The 18364-nt window shown below is 35.1% G+C and overlaps 3 protein-coding genes across 4 annotated transcripts; all 3 read right to left on the bottom strand.

Annotated features, from left to right (window-relative positions):
• On the bottom strand, window positions 381-4743 carry LOC18610246 (glycerophosphodiester phosphodiesterase GDPD6). 2 transcript variants are annotated; one of them, XM_018115924.1, is made up of 9 exons: window positions 4396-4622; window positions 3955-3959; window positions 3553-3731; window positions 2941-3124; window positions 2628-2702; window positions 2414-2523; window positions 1994-2212; window positions 1002-1157; window positions 381-905 (listed from the first exon to the last, which is right to left on the bottom strand). In XM_018115924.1, the coding sequence occupies exons 1-9, from the start codon at window positions 4497-4499 to the stop codon at window positions 651-653; spliced, it is 1287 nt and encodes a 428-aa protein (XP_017971413.1). In that variant the 5' UTR covers window positions 4500-4622; the 3' UTR covers window positions 381-650. The 2 variants fall into 2 exon arrangements, with proteins under 2 accessions (XP_017971413.1, XP_007045851.2); XM_007045789.2 differs by lacking the exons at window positions 3955-3959; window positions 4396-4622 and adding an exon at window positions 4684-4743.
• Window positions 5409-10253, bottom strand: LOC18610245 (ninja-family protein AFP1). The gene is made up of 2 exons (XM_007045788.2): window positions 9124-10253; window positions 5409-6081 (listed from the first exon to the last, which is right to left on the bottom strand). Exons 1-2 carry the CDS (start codon window positions 9866-9868, stop codon window positions 5675-5677), a joined length of 1152 nt encoding a protein of 383 aa, XP_007045850.2. The 5' UTR covers window positions 9869-10253; the 3' UTR covers window positions 5409-5674.
• Window positions 14304-18149, bottom strand: LOC18610244 (putative G3BP-like protein). The gene is made up of 10 exons (XM_007045786.2): window positions 18031-18149; window positions 17334-17513; window positions 16941-17232; window positions 16616-16863; window positions 16324-16474; window positions 16086-16207; window positions 15927-15992; window positions 15649-15700; window positions 15098-15334; window positions 14304-14625 (listed from the first exon to the last, which is right to left on the bottom strand). The coding sequence occupies exons 2-9, from the start codon at window positions 17511-17513 to the stop codon at window positions 15099-15101; spliced, it is 1347 nt and encodes a 448-aa protein (XP_007045848.2). The 5' UTR covers window positions 18031-18149; the 3' UTR covers window positions 14304-14625; window position 15098.

Here is an 18364-nt window from a genome sequence, read left to right as displayed (position 1 = left end):
AGATTTTTTCTTTTTAGGTAAAAATTTGGCCAGAAACTCCTGTCAACAATCATTGGAGGATTTACTACATTGGAAATGATGATACTTTCTGTTCACATTTCTATGGTAGAACTAACTGTAGCAGATTGCATGGTTGGTAGGATCTTAGGTGTTTGTATACTAGACATGCTTTTGATGAAATCACCAAATGGTGTCTAGGATGACCAATTCCTCTTGCCTAGAGGAAGGTATGCCGTTCATTACAAGCAGTCAAAAGCACATACTGGAATTTATTATATACATTTTGAAAGGAAACTTTTAATGGTTAATAACTAGTCTAAGAGCTAACATTGCCATAATAGTGTTTGGCCTGCCATTAAACTTCTTGATCTTCTTGGTCATAATTAAATGGCAATTGCTTCATTTAGTGCAATTCAAATGGCCCCTGCCTGCTAGCCCCTGATCATCTCTGCTTGTTTAGACATATAGATATTACTAAAGAAGCATCGATCCCAGAATATCGTTCAGTATTTCCTAAGAAAACCAATGACAATGGTTCCAAAGATAATGAAAATGGAGATCTGAAATCGTTTTTCCCTCCACAAATCTGTTGTCTATATTGGATACAGCAAGAAACTACTTGGTAGCTTGTACATATGGAAGTGTGGCAGTCAATGAAGTTTTTCATTGGCTTTGTATGAGGAAATCATTTTTGCAATCTTATGAAGTAGCTTCGATGCGCCACCTTCTCTACCTTCTCTTTGGTGAGAGGTCCATTCTTGGAAATTATGGAGGCTACCTGCAAAGTCTGTGAAGAGTCCATCTACTTTTATTTTGTTTATCCAGTAATGGTACTCCTCATATGGATCTTGGCTAAAGTTGAAGTGCAAGAACGAGTTTTCATTTCGGAAGGTATATGGATGGACCTGAAAGGGAAAAACCAGGAGGCAGTAAAGAATCAGAGAATGGATTAATAAAACTCTCCTTTGGATTTCCAAGCCAATATGGAGAAAAATATGCACCTGGAGGCCATGAGCATGAGCTCTGGCAACAAGATCAGTAGCTTCACTTAAGTAATTATTGATTGAGGGTACAATTGTCTCCTTCCAAGGTCCAATTCCAACCACATAGTTCTTGATGAAATTGAAATAACTATCTGAAGTAATCTCCAAGAATGACTGCAGAAAGCATTTATTCGCTCTGTCAGGAATGCAGTAACCAAAAGAGATTTCTTGCCTGGAATAGACACCAAAAACAGTGGTTACATCTGCCTGGAATGATTATTAACAACTTAATTTAAGTATGAAAATCCATAGGAATTTCTTCTTGAACTTGCTGTGTTATTCTTTCTTCGCAAAGGAAAGAATTTCGCCTTAAACCATTAATTGTTTGAATCTAGACAGAGCTACAAAGTTAGAAAACAAATATCTAAGATTGTTTTCATAACTGAATGAAAGGAATGTCATTTAAACTAATACCCTTTGGCACACTGCTCAACTGTGATATCTAGGACAGATACATACCAAATACAATTAAAAGAGGGTTCCTTTTTCTTTCCTCCTGACCAAGCAGGTTATGAATGAGGTTTAGTCAAATGTGCAGATCACTTTCTCCATGAGGCCATAACTAGATAATGGCCCTTGTGATTAGTTAATCGTCCACATCGACTTTGTACAGATAATCTACTACTGTTCTTGCTTAATCTAAATGAAAACAGGGTTGTGGTCAAGGATTATCCTTTTGAGTAATTAATCTCCCTGCAGTTGCATGGACAATTACGTTTAATGAATTGAACAGGCACAGATTAAATAACCACACTGTTGTTACTATGCATCTCTGTCCATGCAAATTTGTCTCAGTAGCACACAGGCTAACATATTCATAACTTTCCATGGTTATTATTTATGCAGGTGAGCTTTACATATCTCTTTGTATCATTTTATACTAAATAGTAGTAGTTGAGAGAGAGAGATGGTAGTCAATGAGACGTTTAAAATGATAATAATGCGTAAACCTGGTTAGTGTCCTCAGTTCTTGTTGTTAGATCACCTATCAACAAAACTTTTGGCAAGTCTGTGAGGTTAGAAATATATGTGAGAGAAGTAGGAGCAAATGACTGGATAAACACCGGTTGCCTCAGCCATTCTTTTGACATATAAGACCCTTTATATCCATATTTCTTCAGTGTCTGCACAAATTTGTCCTCAAACTTTTTTCCCTCTGACCATTTCACCTGGTATAACAGCTTAAAGATGAGAATTTACAGAAGTTATAAATAATAACAACATATGCTTTTAATAATCAAGTTACTTAGTCCCTGATCAAAAAACCATATCATTCTGGCCTTAATTGAATTAAGAAGCACTAGTTATTGAATTAGCAGGTGTAATTTATGAACTTCCACAGAAGTCTCACCACAAGGGAAACCACTTACATGCTGATTGATGAAAACCGGATTCTTTATCTCTGGATAGATTCCAACAATTCTTTTTGCATCCAATGCAAGTGAGATGAACTCTTCAAACGTAATCAATGGGAATTTCCCTGCGTAACCATTTTTAGCAAACCAAAAATTATTCCTAACTATCTGATATATAAGTTTGCTACATTCATGCTGGGTAAAACCAACAGAATAGAACAAAACAGACCATTATATTGTTGATCCCGGAAACCATAGCGTTGCTTCACACGTAATAGCTTCAGTTCTTCTAGTGTGAAATCAACTGCACATAATCAGTCATTGTCCGTAAAATGGTTGAATGAGTAACTTTATGCTTCTTGGTATTCCAAAAATAAGCATGCACAAGACAGCCTTGCAAAGACAGATGCTGACAGGGAGACACTGTGATCTTATTACAGAATAAATGGAAAGAACATCTAGTGGCGATAGCAGCATAAAATTTAAGAAGAAAAGTGGATAGCGAAAGGCAGAACATAAAAGGAAAGGAATTGCTTTGGTACCAACAAACCATCCAGTGATGTTTATTCCTTGGACCTCATATGATCTTTTTCGATTAGCAAATTGCTTATGATTTGCAACATCAGTAGTATTATCAAGTGTTACATCATGAAAGCATATTAGGATGCCATCTTTGGAGGCAAGGATATCTGTTTCAATGAAATCTGCACCCTCTTCAATAGCTCTCTGGAAGAAACAGCCAGTGGCCATAATAAACAGTCAAGAGTTTGAAACAAGATCTTTCACCAGAAGCAATAAAGAGATAAACATGTAAAATAATAGAGGTCAAGATACAATGTGAATATATATCAGGGTTAAATGCAAATCAGTGATGGTTTCCAGATAACTCGAACTCGATGGTCGTCCATTGATTGCAGCCAACTTTTTGCTTTGCCATTAACAAAAATATTTGGGTTCTAAACAGGGTTTAATCCCTTACATTTTATGCTGTAATGTTTTCCAGATCAGACAATGAAAGGATTAGACTCACTGAGTCAATGATCCAACAATTATACAGCTATTTACAACATGCTGAATTACATTTTTCCAAACTGAAAGTAAATATGAAATAAATCATCATGTAGATTGAAATCTGAAGTTGCACAAAAAGATACCTTGTATGCTGCAACAGTTTCTTCAGGAAACTCCCCATTTGAGCCTCGATGAGCAATATTATACAGGCAAATTGATTGTAGGGGCTTTACATGTCTCCCAGCTACTTTACTTGGAAGTGGATGTAGTTGTCTTCCAGCACACTCCCCAATCACTATAAGAACTATCAAAGGGACAAAGCCTGCCAAGAATAAACATCATATTTCTCCAGCAAATTAGTTTGTCTTCATGCATGACAGGATTATATATAGATTCAACTTATCTTAGCTAATTCTGGAATATGATAAGGAATGTTATATGTAAACACAAGTTTTCTCGACTCCTGTGCGTAAGTATAGGTATATTCAATGGTCGTATATGACTGTAAGTTCCTAAATCGCTCTGGATCAGCACTGAAAACTTACCCCCACTGTTAAACCACGGAAATATTACAGGTCAGACAAACCAGGTTTATTAAAAATCACAAAGATACCAAATTCTACAGCAAAAGAGGCATATGATACAGGAAAAAGAGTCTCAGATTTAGATGCTTTCATGCAGACTTGAAAAAAGGACGAGCGAAAGGCAAACTCAATTATATCAAAATTAGCATCTTTGATAAGCATGTGTATTGATAGCAGTATATGTTCATACAACAGGTTACATAAATTAGATTTGTTTTTTATTAAATAAACACTGTATTATAGTGCCACATGGCATGAATAAATGAAATCTTGACTGACCAATCTATGTTCATACAACAGGTTACGTGAATTAGTTTAGCATATAAGAGTTGACTGACCATAAATTGCCAGTCAACCCACCCCCCCACCTTTAACTCACTTGGGGGGAAACTTCAGAGATACCTTGAATTGTCTGCAGAGTTGCAAATCAACCTCTCAGAAAACTGACACCTCCCCCACACCCCAAAAGAAAAAAAATTAGGGAAAGCAGGTGAACAAGCCAGCATATTCCTAACAAACTATAAGAACAATCCAATCTGCTATTGTACATTCCATTGAAAAGGAAAAAAGAAATAACCCAACTTGGAAACTGCAGTTTTTAATCCAATGACAACCGCAAAGTCACATGACATGCAGAGATAGCATTAAAACGAAGAAAAGTAGAAAAAAAAAAAAAGTAATGCTGAATACCAAACCAAGTCATTGTGCCTTCTTCTCCCTTAGACTGCTCCTCTGTTGACTTCTATTCTGTGCCTGCCTACCTCTTTAGAGTCTTTGGGTTAATCTGTAGCGTTTTTGTAGCTTATGAACGTTGACTGCTTTGTTGCTAAGCTACAAATTTCCATAGCTGTCCTTGTCTGACTAATTCTTGCTCCTTTCCGGATCTTTTGACCAATCATTATTTTATTATAGCATCATGTTATGGAAAATGTATTGTTTTTTTCTTCTCAATCAATCTGACTTCGAAGTTTCATAATGTAAATGTCATGATTCTTACACTCGTTATACAAGATTGCATCAGTCACGTTATATAGTGCTAGGAGTAACAGATTCAACTGCAGGGTCATAAGATTGAATTATTTCTTTCTTTTTTGTTGTTGTTGAGTTAATATTCTAATGTGCTAGGCATTAGCCAAGAGTTGCAAGGATGCTCAACCAAAACAACATATGGTTTTGTTCAAGTTGTAATGTACATATATCGATATCCTTTCTTAGGAGTACGGAGATTTAATGTTCAAATCCTTCTTCCATGGATTTTCCATGTATATACGACGAAGAGAATACATATAAAGGCATTTAGTCATGGTACTGTCAGTCTAAGCAAAAAAAAAAAAAAAATTGAAAAGCATTGCAGCTTTCATGTAAAGATTACAAGGGCAGTGCTATGAGGATCAGAAAGTGATTGCAAGAAGAGAAAAGAGAAAAAAAGACCATATCAATGATTCTTGCCCAAACACACAAAGGTTCTGAGACATACAGCAGGCATGAGAAAAAGAAACCACATGATCCAAAGAGAGGCATCCGAAAATCTCTCCTAGGAGACTTCAACAAAAGTAAATTAGATATTGCAAACTTTGCAATGGAAAAAAAATAATAAAAAACTGTTTTCTAAAATTTTTACCTTTCAATTTATCCCCATTTTCACATCCCCATTTTTTGAGGGGTGCCATCAAACTGCAAATTACAAAAGGGAAGCAGAGGAAGGGTTTACAACTATATGCCTAAGAGGGTGATCTACATCACCACCACCTGCATGCTTGACAAACTCTGCTGGAGAGAGAAAATTGCCATGGCATACACACATTATCCTCACTTCCTCTCCCTTCCCATACTTGTACAGAATGCCTTCTACTCTTTTCCCATTAGGACCTTCTCCCTTTGTGAAAACACAAGGCATATCTTCCATTGCATCCCCTCTTTCTTTCCCCCTATTTTCAGCTGCCTTACACAGAGTTTCAACCTCCAGTCTGGAAGTTCTGCATGTTTCACTTGTCTTTGTCCCTGAAGAACCGGTAGCCTCTTGATTCCCTTGATCTTGTAAGGATTGGGTGCTACCAGAGCTTCTTGCTTCACCACAACTGCTTGCTCCTGCAATGCATGAGATCATAAGAGGATGAAACCAGCTGCTCCCTGTAGGGGGGAGGATCAACCAAAGGCATAATCAAGCTTGATCATAAATTCACAACACCAATGTCAAACATGCCAGAGGTTAGGTAGCAACCTATTAACATAGGAGCATTTAAACCAGTTCAGCACTTGTGAGGTTAAATTTAAAAATTATTCCACATGTTACCAAAGAACAATCAAACAGGCTAAACCTGTAAAGTAAAAAAGTAGAAAGTGAAACTACCTGGAAATAGCAGGAGAAACCAATATGGTTCTCCTCCAAGTGAGCTGCAAAATATTTGCTGACTAGCGCAAGTGTCATTCAGGGCATGTAAAACCATGCAATCACTCTTAAGGAATTCACCCAGCAAATCCAAGGAGGTGAAAGCAACTTCAATCAAGGATGATTTCATCTGTAAGTAGACTCTTATTTAAATATCCAGTTATTCTTAATCATGTTTCCACATTGCAAATTACAAGTTCTATCAAGAAACTATCCATGATTTTTAAGTTCAGTGACTGCAAATATGCATCCGGTTATAGTGCGAGACTCCTATGTCAAATTGCCTCTAATACCTGACAAAACAGTAGGATTCTGGTCTATCTTTAAATATGACAGAAAAAGAAAGTCTGATTTGTCTTTTCTTAATCAACCCCGGTATTATCTAAAGCAAAAGTAACCCTGAAATTTTCCAATGTTTGACAATTTTGAATTAATTCACATAAAAACACACCTTTCTGCATCTACAAACTAGGACCATCATATGTAGTGGCATGGATACGTAATTACATATTCAGTTGGAACATAACTGCTGTTTAAAACACATAATAATCGATCCACCTATACCTCTACTGATTTTACATGGCAATTATTCTCCCACAACATCAAACAAACCTTAGCCCCATCTACTGCACCAATCTATTAATGATGATACTCGGAGTGTTAACTAGCAACCACTAATTTGTGCTCAAAACTCTCTAACAGGAAAACAACTGCATCTACCTATCTCTGTACAGCACCCACAACCATTCCTACAGTACTATAGCACAAAAAGCAGACGAGAAAACATACATACAGTATGATATTTTAACTGGGTGATTCATGGTTTTCTAAATGGTCACAAAAGTTGGCAAAAGAGATGGCACACGGTAAGACCTTACAGAAAACTTGAACTACGAATTTTGGGTTTGGGGGTTCCAAGCTATAATGCTGAAGTGGCCAGGAAGAACGAATTCTCATACTAAGGTAAACTATAGAAACAACTGGAAACCAACATCCAATAGATAGGCTAGATGAACTTGAATGAGGATTTTGTTTCCTTAACTAGAAACCATATGTCCAACACTAGAATCCATTGGTCTTATTACACATCCAATCTTAGTGCATAATTCAAAAACTAAAACAGAGCTAACAGATTACGTCCTCTGCCCAGGTTCACACTTATGGATAGGAGAGCGCTTTTGGCCAAATCTTTCATGGAAATGGATATGTAAGTTGGGAGCAGAGACTGATTGGCCTAAGAGAGAAATGCTTACCTTGATCTGAAGATGTTAACTGCCTCGCAGAAAATTCATGAAAGTCAGTCACAAGTGAGGAAGCCCAACCAACCCTGACTAGATGATAAATAAAGGACCCAACTAAACCTATCAAAATTCAACTGGCCTTTCCACGATTGCCACTTCTGCCCGTCCACACCCAAATAAACTAAGGAAACTGGGGGTGAGCCTACTTCTGAAGATCTATGAAGGAATGTCAAAACCAAAGCCTGCTTTCTGGGTCCATCCCATGCTGGGTTGCATATCTGTTTATCATAACATGCATGTAAACCAAGGACATTGAAATGTAGGTGAATTGAAGAAGTTTACTATAACTGATACCCAGCTTAAAACTTTATTATCTGTGCAGGAATTTCAGACATAGATACTTTCCTATGACTGCAGATAAGGACTAACTCAAAGAATTCCTAAGAGAATCTATGACTGATTTTACGCCTTTAAGTGCCCATGGAACTAAGCCAAAAACCATAAAGCATTCATCTTTGAATTGTTGCACCTTTAATTAACAAAACATATAACTTATTCTGTGAAAAATCAAATGCAAAAACCTGTTTCCAACTAGGGACCACCCTTTCTGGTAAAAAAGACACTAAGGTCAACAAATCAACTCTTTTTGTGCTTAAATTGAAGGTTTCCATTTCATGTGCTGTTAATTCAGAGCAATAAAGTCGGAGCAATTTCTAAATCCAAGTACCAAAATAACTTTGGGTAGCTTATTCACCAAGTTTAGAAGATATTTATGAACATCAAACAAATTTATTGTATATAGTGAAAATCTGGCAATGTTTTTTTTTTTCTTATAGAGGAAGGAGAGCAGACTTAAATCCTTAGTCTGCACCGGGATCTGTATTTATATATTAGTAGTACTCATTCATAAAAATTATAGCATGATTCATTTTAGTCAAAGCTTAGAAATGCAGCAATGCATTTCTACTTTGGAGAGTAATTTCAAAATGTCAACTGTTCAAATTACCATCTACAAGCACACCACTATCAATGTGTTCAGTTACAAGGACAACCCTTCCAAGACTGGTAGATTTTACCAACTACAGTTCATTAAACTCCAATTCAATAATTTTCTCCAACTTTCAAGGAAATCCAAAGCAACCTAGCCCAGCTACTTAGAGTAGCTAAGATGAGTGAATCCTTCAAGACTAAAAATATAGTATCCTTCCCAGCAACAAAATGTTATCAAATCCTCAACTTCAAAATCTAATTGAAAAACGAGGAGAAAATAATAAAATAATAATGTGACTGCAAAATGTAGGAGGTAATGCCAGTCTCCCAGCTGAAGTTAATCCCTGATTCCAATATGGAACTGCAATATCTAACAAAAAATTATAACCCAATTGACAATACCACTATCTACACCAAAGTTACTTATATAGAAAACTTTCAAACAAGAAGAATCTCATAATTGAAACCAAATGCACATACAATCCCCTATAAATAATGTTGCAGAAATACCTTGAAGGGCTTTATTTTCCATTTCTGACATACTAGAAGAACTTCCGCCTTGTGATTCCACAGACCCTTGAGAACAAGGCTGCATAAAACCTTGTGAAAACCCAGCTGCACCACCACCACCACCACCTATCCCTTTCACCCCCACCACTTCACTCCCTCCTGCTAAAATCACCTGCCTTGCAGCTGCGGCCCAACTCTGCAACCCAAAAGGTGGTCCTACGCCCACCCCAATATTATTGGCCCTTCCAGTTTGCTTCTCTTCCTCTAACAAAGTCACCTCCATTTTCTCTCTTGAGCTCCTTTGCTTCTCACTTCTTCTCCTTTTAGCTGCCATTCTGCGTAGTGTCTGCAACTCTTTTCTCTTCCTCCACTCTTCCTCAGTCTCAGTAGGCAAAGAAGATGTTCTTATGAGAGTTGGGTAAGGGACTGGCGGCGGAGTATTGGCATCACCTTCTCTTAATATTGGTATTGAACCAGCAATCGATGATGACCTTGTCAACTTCTTTGCATTCTTATCAACCCCAAATCTACCTCCTAATGACAACCCAAGATTCAGCTCCACTTCTTCATCTTCTTCCTCTCCTTCACTTCTTGTTGAAGCTTGTGCTTCACTTGACATGAATCTTTGTAACAGATCTCTTGGGTACTTTTCTATCCGCAAAGAAAGATTGCTCATTCCCCTGCTGCTGCTGCTACTACTTCTTCTTCTGTTTTCATTCGCTTCTCCCATTTTTGATGGAAGCATTAGACCAAAAATAAATAAAAGTATATAAATATAGCTAGTGTCTTTGCCTATGTAACAAAACCAGAAACCAGTCTTTGATCTGAGTTAGCCTTACCCATATGCATAAACTTGGATTATTAACATCAAAGATTGGTTTTTTTATTCATTTAATACAAATAAAAGTTAAGATTAAACAAAAACTCCTACTTGAAAACAATAGCTCAAACAAGAACGCCTCTAGTTCCTATCATTACACCAAAAACAATGAAAAAAAAAAACAAATATTTGTAATTTTATTGATTATTTTTTACAAAAATAAAAAGGGTCAGAGGGAAACACTGGATTGGGTGTTTTACTGAATAGAGAAAAAGAATTGAGGAGAATCATAAAAAATTAAGAGGGAGAGCACAGAGAGAGAAAGAAAGAGAGTTTTTTTGGAGGGGTTGGGTACTGGAAAATGGGGAAAAGGAAAGAAAGTATTTATTGAGTGACGAAAATACCCTCGGGTAATGACAAGGAAAAGTATCTGGGAGGATCCAAGTGGCGATCAGGAGAAGCGCCAAAACGACACGTGGTATGCGACTGACATAGTATTTGAAGGATGGCCTTTTTGGCGTGTCTTAAAACAAGTTAGGGAGCCGTACACACGTGTCATTATATTAATAAGGCAGGGAGCTGTGGCCACGTGTCTGTTTTGGTTTCGGTGTCTGGGAACTCGCCACGTGTGTTCCCATTTTTTCTCTTTCTCCCCTCTCTCTCCCCCACCGGCGACACCTCCAAAAACTCGTACAAGATGCGCCGTTGCTTTTGCTATCATGCGCCGCTTCTCTTAGACTTGGTTTGGTATTGTTCTCGTAACGTTGATATATTATCGTTTATAGTTTTTATATATTATTAATAAATAAGATATTGACTTCTCATTAATGAGTAAATTTAAAAATTTTAAATTCTTTAAAAAATAACAAATATTTAGAAGATATTAAAAAAGGCACAATAGTTACAAAAACTTCAAAAATATTAAAAAATTTTAAATAAATTTTTATATTTTTTTAAATCAAATAAACTTGACTAATTAATTATTATTAATTAAAATACTATTAGTTATTTTATACTCACGTGACATTAACGTAAGAAATAAAAAATATTACGTGATTATATAATCAAGTCATATCAACATTTATTATGATATACCAACATGGCATATCAACGTCTTTATGTTATTAAAAAACTTAAAAGATAATGCTATATTTTTCAATTATTGTAAAACCTCTAGAAATTAATATCATTGGATTATGAAAATTTAATAATTAATCAAAATATTATTTAATTGATAAATTAATATTTTTTTGAAATTAGTAGTAGGAGACCTTGTCTTTTAAAAAAAAATCATGTACCAACCACTAAACTAAATATTCAGATACGATAAATTAATTATTTATTAATTTATATATTAATTAATAAAAAATTAATTTATTAATATATTTTTATTTTTTAAAACATTGAATTTAATATATGCATTGTATATTATGATTCTATAACTATTACATAATTACTGAATTATGAATTATCATTATTCGTGGCGAGTAAATTATTGAAAACGTCATGCATGAATTTTATCATAGATGTGCCGAATCAATTTAACATGCATTAATTAATTTAAAAAAAATTCTCAAATAGCTAATGCATCTATTTTTATGATTCATCACACGTTAAGCTCTATCACTATTTATTTTAGGGTAAAATACCCCACTTTTTAAGTTTTAATCAAAATTTCAAATGGATTCGTTAATTTTTGAAATGAACACTTCATCTAAAAAATATATTTTACTGGATATATAGATTCAGACGTTAGTCAACCGTTATTTTAATGACATAGTAATATTAAAAATAGAATTTTACCTTTTATGTTTTTAGTGCTCATAATGGAAGGGAGCACCAATTTGTGTTTTTTGATTTTTATAAAATTATATAATAATTTTTTAAATTAATAAAAAAGATATTTTATTTTTTATATTTTTTATAAACGTTGTTTATATTTTTAAGATGAAGTGTTTATTTTAAAAATTAATAAATTTATTTAAAATTAAAATTAAAATTTAAAAATATAAAAAATACTACCCTTTGTACTCTCTTCTTTCTTTTGAATTGAATCGTTTTACCTTGAATTGCTTTTCTAAATAATATGATTATATTCTTACTAAAGGGACGAAACATAGCCGCAATTGTAGTGCCTGCCAAACGGAACTCATGTCTCCAAAGGGGCAAAATAAGCGGACGAAGCACCAACAGCCGCTGATCTGTAAGACAACCAAGTAAACGAGGAAATCAATCACCTACGACAAAAAAAAAATGGGGCGAGGAAATGGGGCGTGATGCACGTGGTCCCCCCAAGGGAAGTGGGGCCCACAAAGGGGGGATGGTGCAGAGGGGCTGGGGATGCCAAGTCGGGCCTTTTCTTTTCTCATTTTTTATATTGAAGAAAGTGAGAGTAAGGTGCTTGATGAGGAAGCCACGTGTCAATGAGTGAAAGAAGTTAACTATCGTAGAAGTGGGTAGGGGTCCCCACCCCTTCCTCTTTTTTTTTGTTGGGAATGGTTGGGCAAATGAGTGATTGCGACTATTCGACTCTGTTTTTTATCATCTTGGGTGACATCACAGTTTGCAGTCTGTCAGACAATAATAATTTTTAAGATACTCTCTGCTTTTCTTTTCTTTTCTTTTTTAATTCTTTAATATATAAAAAATTAAACATCTATATTATAAAAAAGTTCAAATTTTTATACAAAATATATCAAAATCTAAACTTTTATCTTAATCTTCAATTAAATAAGAAAAGCAGAAAAAAAAAAAGGCGATCAAAGGATTAATGGTTACATTTTTATTTGTCTAAATCCAATTGACATTCAAAAAGGGAGTTAATTCATGTTAATTGAAAGTTTTATTTTTATTTTTTTCCAATTGGAAGAGTTGCAATCATGTGAAACCCACCACCAATTAACTTATGACAAAGACAAGTATAAAAAATATAATTTTATTACTAGTTTCTCAAGCTTTCTTTCTCCTTTAAAACAATTTATTTATTTTTTAAATTAGTCTATCTTAACTTCAAGCAACCCTTTTGTGATATTAAAGTAGAGAAAACAAATCCTTTTTCATTTTGATGAAAGATATTATGACATTTCATTTTTTACAAATTTTTTCGCAATGAACTCTTTATGAAAAACTTATATTTTATTAAAAAGTTAGGTTTTTAATTTTATTTAAATTAATTTTGATTTGAAAACTTTTGATAATTTTATTAAATAAAGTTAATAACATAATCTTGATGAAAACAGAAATTTTTCTCGAGAATTTTTTGAAAAGCACAAAATATTGAAAATTTTATAATTTAGAAAAGATGTAAATAGATTGAGTTTGGAAGGAAGATGGGGTATTAGGGTATTGTGGGGGGCAAAAAGAAAATGCAAGAAAGGTTAGCGAACTATTCAATGAACTGACCAAAGGGACCGAAGAGAGAAGGACCACGTTCGAGCCACGTGTAAGGATAATAATTTTGACCCAAAAATAAATAAAATATATTCCCACATTTTCTTCCTTTTTCTTTTCTTTTCTTTTATTTTCTTTCCGGCTTCCAGTCCCATAATAAAAAATTGGTGTCAGAGAGGGCGGTAAAAAGAAAGACAGATGTTTCGTAGGAGGAAAGGGATGATCAGGGAGGACACGTCAGTGATGTAGACAAGGTGTTAGAAAGATTCTCCGACATAAAAGTCTGACACGTGTTGGTTAGTTAAAGGCTAAACGACACTTGAAGGGTGGGACATGTTTGGCAATGTTTGAACGCGACAAATGGGAGGTTTGATGACGCTTAGGTGGCACCTCCTAGCTTTCAGTCAGCCTCGCCCAACTCACCAGAACCCCAGGTTGCTGATCATTTTCGCCATAACTTGACAGCTGTTTTCGTAAGGCTAATGATTTCCGTAACGAAGGATTTTTTGTTTTTGCTTTTTTTTTTTTTCGTTTTATCGAACTTAGTTTTTTAAGCAAGAAATATGTATATTTATTATTAAATTAAATGTTTCGATCTGAAAAATTTGATCATAAAATTAAACTAGTTAATATGTTAAAATTTGAATAGTTTTATTTTAAATGGATATTTTAAATTAAGATAAGGCTACCTATGTTGCTATTTAAAAATAATAGAGTCAAATTAGTTTCTGAACTATTATTTTATATATTTTTTGTTTTTACTTATTAATTTTGAAATTTTTAATTGAACTTTGAATAAATGGTTTTTTCCATCAATAACTTGATGAATTTCACTTGAGTTTGGAACATTTTGTCAATAATTTGGACTCAAAAGTTTAGTCCACAATAATTGCTTTGTGTCACATTCTGTACGGACTGACACCGACACTCCTTTCCATATCAGTCCCCAACAGAAGAACACCACAATAACTTAGGAAATCAGAAATTGTATTTAGAGATTTTCGAGTTTTAATATGGAAAAAGGAAAAGTAAAATTTATGAGACGAGAAACAGTTACTATTCATAAGAGTAATCTAGAAACAGTTATGTAGAGTAGTAGTAGAAGAGCCTGCCAACCGTGGAAGTCAATAGGAACTAGGATAATAACAATCTGATGATGTATCCGGCAGGGTTTGATCTGCTCCAAGCGTCTCAAAGGGTGTATCAATTTCCCACAGCACTGATGGGAGGGTATCCATACTTTCATCAGGCTGATGAGCCCATTGCTAGGATAACTCCTGCTAATCCAATCCCTGTTCCAGATTTGGATGACCCAAAGGAAACAAGACAAGGTCAATTCTGTTTTTCTTACTGATACCGAATTGGTAGTAATCAACCCAGTTCTTTGTAAACACTACAAACACCCTGTTTCGATATCTGAAACTTTCAGCAATTTCCTCTATCTTTTCACAATTGAGCAAGAAGGTGGTCAGTTAACTCAGATAATCTTAATGAATCCTAGCAATGGGCTCCTTCTGCCTAATGAATCCAAATAGCATAACGAAACCCAACTTTCCAAGAAAATCTTATCAGCGTTGACTCGGATAAAGAAAAAAGAGAAAATTCCACATAATATTTTTCCAAAAACCAAAACTCAGAAGGCCTCCTTCTGCCTACCTAATATAACTTTCTAACAACTCAATGTGAAAATGGTAAAAAGAAATAATAGGTAAAGGCTATTTGTTTTTGGGTGCTGAAAGTAAAGGCTAGTCTAAATCTTCACACCTTAACTGTCAGTTTGAGTCTGGTGAGCAACTCTTTGACCCCCGTTTTGATAAATTTTCCTGTTAGTATCTCCATTTCGCCCAGCACTGCCACGAGTTTGACCTGAGAACTCGCCCCTTTCAGTTTTTCCAAAGTTACGGCCACCACTGAAGTTCCTGCGGCCCCTGAAGTTGTCATTTTGGTAACCATTTTCATCTCTATAAGCACCTCGACCTGGTTTCACACCATTATTGGATCCTGCACATAACAAGGTAGTCATATTTAGACACAAATCATTAAATAACTGATATCATTGACCTCTAGTTGGATATTAGTTCCTTTATTTAAACTAGGGTAAACCATAATTATGTTCTTTCGGTTTGTTTAATGTAGTTTTCTAGTTTAATTGTGATCCTTTACTCAGTTTATAGTTCTGAAAAGAGAGAAAATCCTTTTGTACATTTGTCTATGCGTTTTATATAAATTCTACTATGTTGTGAACATATTTAGGATAAGAAATGTTGCCTTTGATGCAATAAAGAGATAGTTACACAGAAGATGTGTTAACTTGCCTCGTTTTTCCTCAATATTAGCTTTTCTGTTGCCAATTGTAATAGGAGAAGCCTGAAATGATGAGAATTTGAAAATTTAGAGACACAGAGTGCCAACATTCAACACAAAACTAAATTTTATCTAATTATATATGTAAGATGCAACAAATTTATGAAACAACAGGTGACTAACAGCACCAACAAATGTCTGAACTATTCATTGTTTTGTCCAAAAATATTATTTTTCAAAACCGTCGGTAAACTTTTAAGCCAATGATAAGAAAAGGCAAGACAAATACCATAACAGCACTTTGCACGGAAGTAGCAGATTCAAATTCTACAAAGCCAAAGCAGTTTTTGTTGTCCTGAAATCATAAGATCCAAGTGAAGCTTGCAAGTGTTATGCCAAAAACATAGAAAACTCACAAAGGTTGAAACAGCTCTAAAACAGAACAGACCTTAAAGCTTCTGACTTGAATACCATTGGGTTTAATTGGTCCAAATTTTGTGAAAATCTCGCCAAGCAATTCCTCTGTTGCATTCATGGGCAAGTTTGCAACAAATATAGAAGTATTCGTGCCTGAAACAAGTAAAAATGAAGAATATGAATGCATAAAAGAGAAGGTAAGGAATTTGTGCAATATATCATTTTTAAACCACTGGGTAGTCGTCAATAGAAGAATAATAAACAAAAACCTGAAACGTCATTGTTCTTTTCCAAGGCCTTATTGCTCTTAGGAGCAGATGCCTCAGGTGCTGCAGCTCTACGTGACTGCTCCATTGGTTTAGGTTTTGGAGGTGGAGCTCTCACAATAAATGGAGCAGAATTCTTTGTCAATGCATGTACCTGAAACAATTGAAAAAGAAAAGCATCAAAATCTACCTAAACAATGCTTCCAAATCACCCTATGCATTCTTATAGATAAAATTTTATTTCTTTGTTTCATATATGTGGTTTATAAATGCTTGCATGCATGTATGAACTCACAACAGATAGATACGACTTCTTTGGAGCATCATCCTGAATTTTAGGGGAAGCAGTCTGACTGGCAGGATGAGAATCATACTGACTTTCTTCACTTGAAGACACTATCTGCTCAGCAACAACCTCATTCTCCGAAACAGAAACCTTGCCGTTCTCCAGTGGATGACTGACTTCTTTGCTACTGTTACCACTATTATCTGAAGGAACAGTAGTGTGATTTGCCACTGCATTCTTTGGCACGTGAGTTAGCTCTGCAATCAAGAGCTAAAAATTATATATTGCCCCTATTAAGAATCAAACTCCATCTAAACTGGTGCATAAAACTCACCAGGTTCTGGGGACAAAGCAGCTTGAGTGCTCTCATCGACATCATTATTTGCCACACCCACTTGTTCATTGTCATCAACATACCTAAAAACATCATTTGAGACATAATAGCCTCCCTCTTGTGGAGCTAGAAAGAATGACTGTGTAAATTTCCTCCTCACATCATTCTTTCCAATCAAAAAGCCAGTAACTAATACAATCAGACCGTTTGCATATGAAAATTGAGCATCAGCGAAAGATATCTCAGCCCTATAACTCTGGTAGTCCAATGAGAGAAGCAACTCGTTTATCTCCTGTTTCAATAGTTACCGAAAAGTTCTGTAAATTGTTGTAAACAAGAACCAAATAAAATGCAGTGATTCCTGGTGTATGGTTTGTGTAAATAGAAACTTACTTTAAGGCTAGTCACAGTCTTCATCACACCATCAGGACCAGGGCGGCTTAACACACTCAAGTCCAGATAAAACTTATAAGCCTGTGCTGGTTCCTTATGAAGAATAGTGTAGAACTGCTTCACAAAGGCATTCCCAATCATTTGGGGGTCAGAAGCAGAAGGGTCTGAGTGCGTAGTCATCTACCAACAGAAAACACATACCGTAAGTGCAAAATATGTAAGAACCTAACACAATGTACAACATACAAGAAATCCAGGAATCAAAATCCCAAATATTGAAACATGAGAGAATAGGAACTGTCAAATATCTTTACAAAAATTTGGCAATTCACATAGCAAATGTTCAAAACCCTAAAAAGTCCAGACCTTTGGAATCTATCTATTCCAAGAAATCGATTCATTAATCATCAAAAGCAAATCTTGCAATATCTCTATACATAAGATCAATTCACAACGTTCCAGATTCTAAAAAGACGAAAAAAATTAATGGAAAAATCAGATTAAAGATTAAAACTTTGCCTGATTCAGGCTACGTTTACAATACCAGAAAAAACAATTTCAATCCTTACAACCAAAAAATCAATAAACTGATTTCAGCAAAACATTCATGTAAAGCCCAGATCTAAAAATAATAAATTTCAAAGAATAATGCAACGGAAAAAGATAAAAAAATTAAAAAATTATGGGGAAGAATTACCTAGAATTGAGAGAAACAGTGCCCTGGCGGCACTGGGAAGAACAGAGAGAGTAGGGAGAGAGTAAGAAGAAGCAAGTGATCAGCGAGATTTTATAGAGAGATTTTTTTTTTAATTTGTTTCCTTAATATATTGGAGGGAAATTCTCGTATCCTCGGTGAGGGTTGTTGTTTTTGAAAATGGGTCCCTAGCATAGCCCTGTCGTTGATTTTGTGGACCCAGGAATTTTGGACGGTCGTGATCTACTCATGATCGGGTGCATGGGTTGGGGTTGGAGTCAAAAGACGCGCTTAAATTGGTAGGTAAAAACTGCCAATTCTGGATTTAGCTGTAGTT

The sequence above is a fragment of the Theobroma cacao genome, chromosome 2, assembly GCF_000208745.1.
Source record: "Theobroma cacao cultivar B97-61/B2 chromosome 2, Criollo_cocoa_genome_V2, whole genome shotgun sequence".
Classification (NCBI taxonomy): Eukaryota; Viridiplantae; Streptophyta; class Magnoliopsida; order Malvales; family Malvaceae; genus Theobroma; species Theobroma cacao.
The sequence above is the reverse complement of the archived record's forward strand: the minus strand, read 5'-3'. Positions and strand labels throughout refer to the sequence as shown.

What these genes read in the sequence shown, in the direction of transcription:
- LOC18610246 (XM_018115924.1), bottom strand. Translation starts at nt 4,499, where the DNA reads ATGCTGGCTTGTTCACCTGCTTTCCCTAATTTTTTTTCTTTTGGGGTG. An exon ending in CCGGGATCAACAATATAATG is followed by an intron (nt 2,524 to 2,627) that starts GTCTGTTTTGTT and finishes ATGGTTACGCAG; the next exon opens with GGAAATTCCCATTGATTACG. An exon ending in CGGTTTTCATCAATCAGCAT is followed by an intron (nt 2,213 to 2,413) that starts GTAAGTGGTTTC and finishes CTGTTATACCAG; the next exon opens with GTGAAATGGTCAGAGGGAAA.
- LOC18610245 (XM_007045788.2), bottom strand. Translation starts at nt 9,868, where the DNA reads ATGCTTCCATCAAAAATGGGAGAAGCGAATGAAAACAGAAGAAGAAGT. An exon ending in GGAAAATAAAGCCCTTCAAG is followed by an intron (nt 6,082 to 9,123) that starts GTATTTCTGCAA and finishes CATGCATTGCAG; the next exon opens with GAGCAAGCAGTTGTGGTGAA.
- LOC18610244 (XM_007045786.2), bottom strand. Translation starts at nt 17,513, where the DNA reads ATGACTACGCACTCAGACCCTTCTGCTTCTGACCCCCAAATGATTGGG. An exon ending in TTCAAGTCAGAAGCTTTAAG is followed by an intron (nt 15,993 to 16,085) that starts GTCTGTTCTGTT and finishes TTATGATTTCAG; the next exon opens with GACAACAAAAACTGCTTTGG. An exon ending in TAATATTGAGGAAAAACGAG is followed by an intron (nt 15,335 to 15,648) that starts GCAAGTTAACAC and finishes TGTTATGTGCAG; the next exon opens with GATCCAATAATGGTGTGAAA.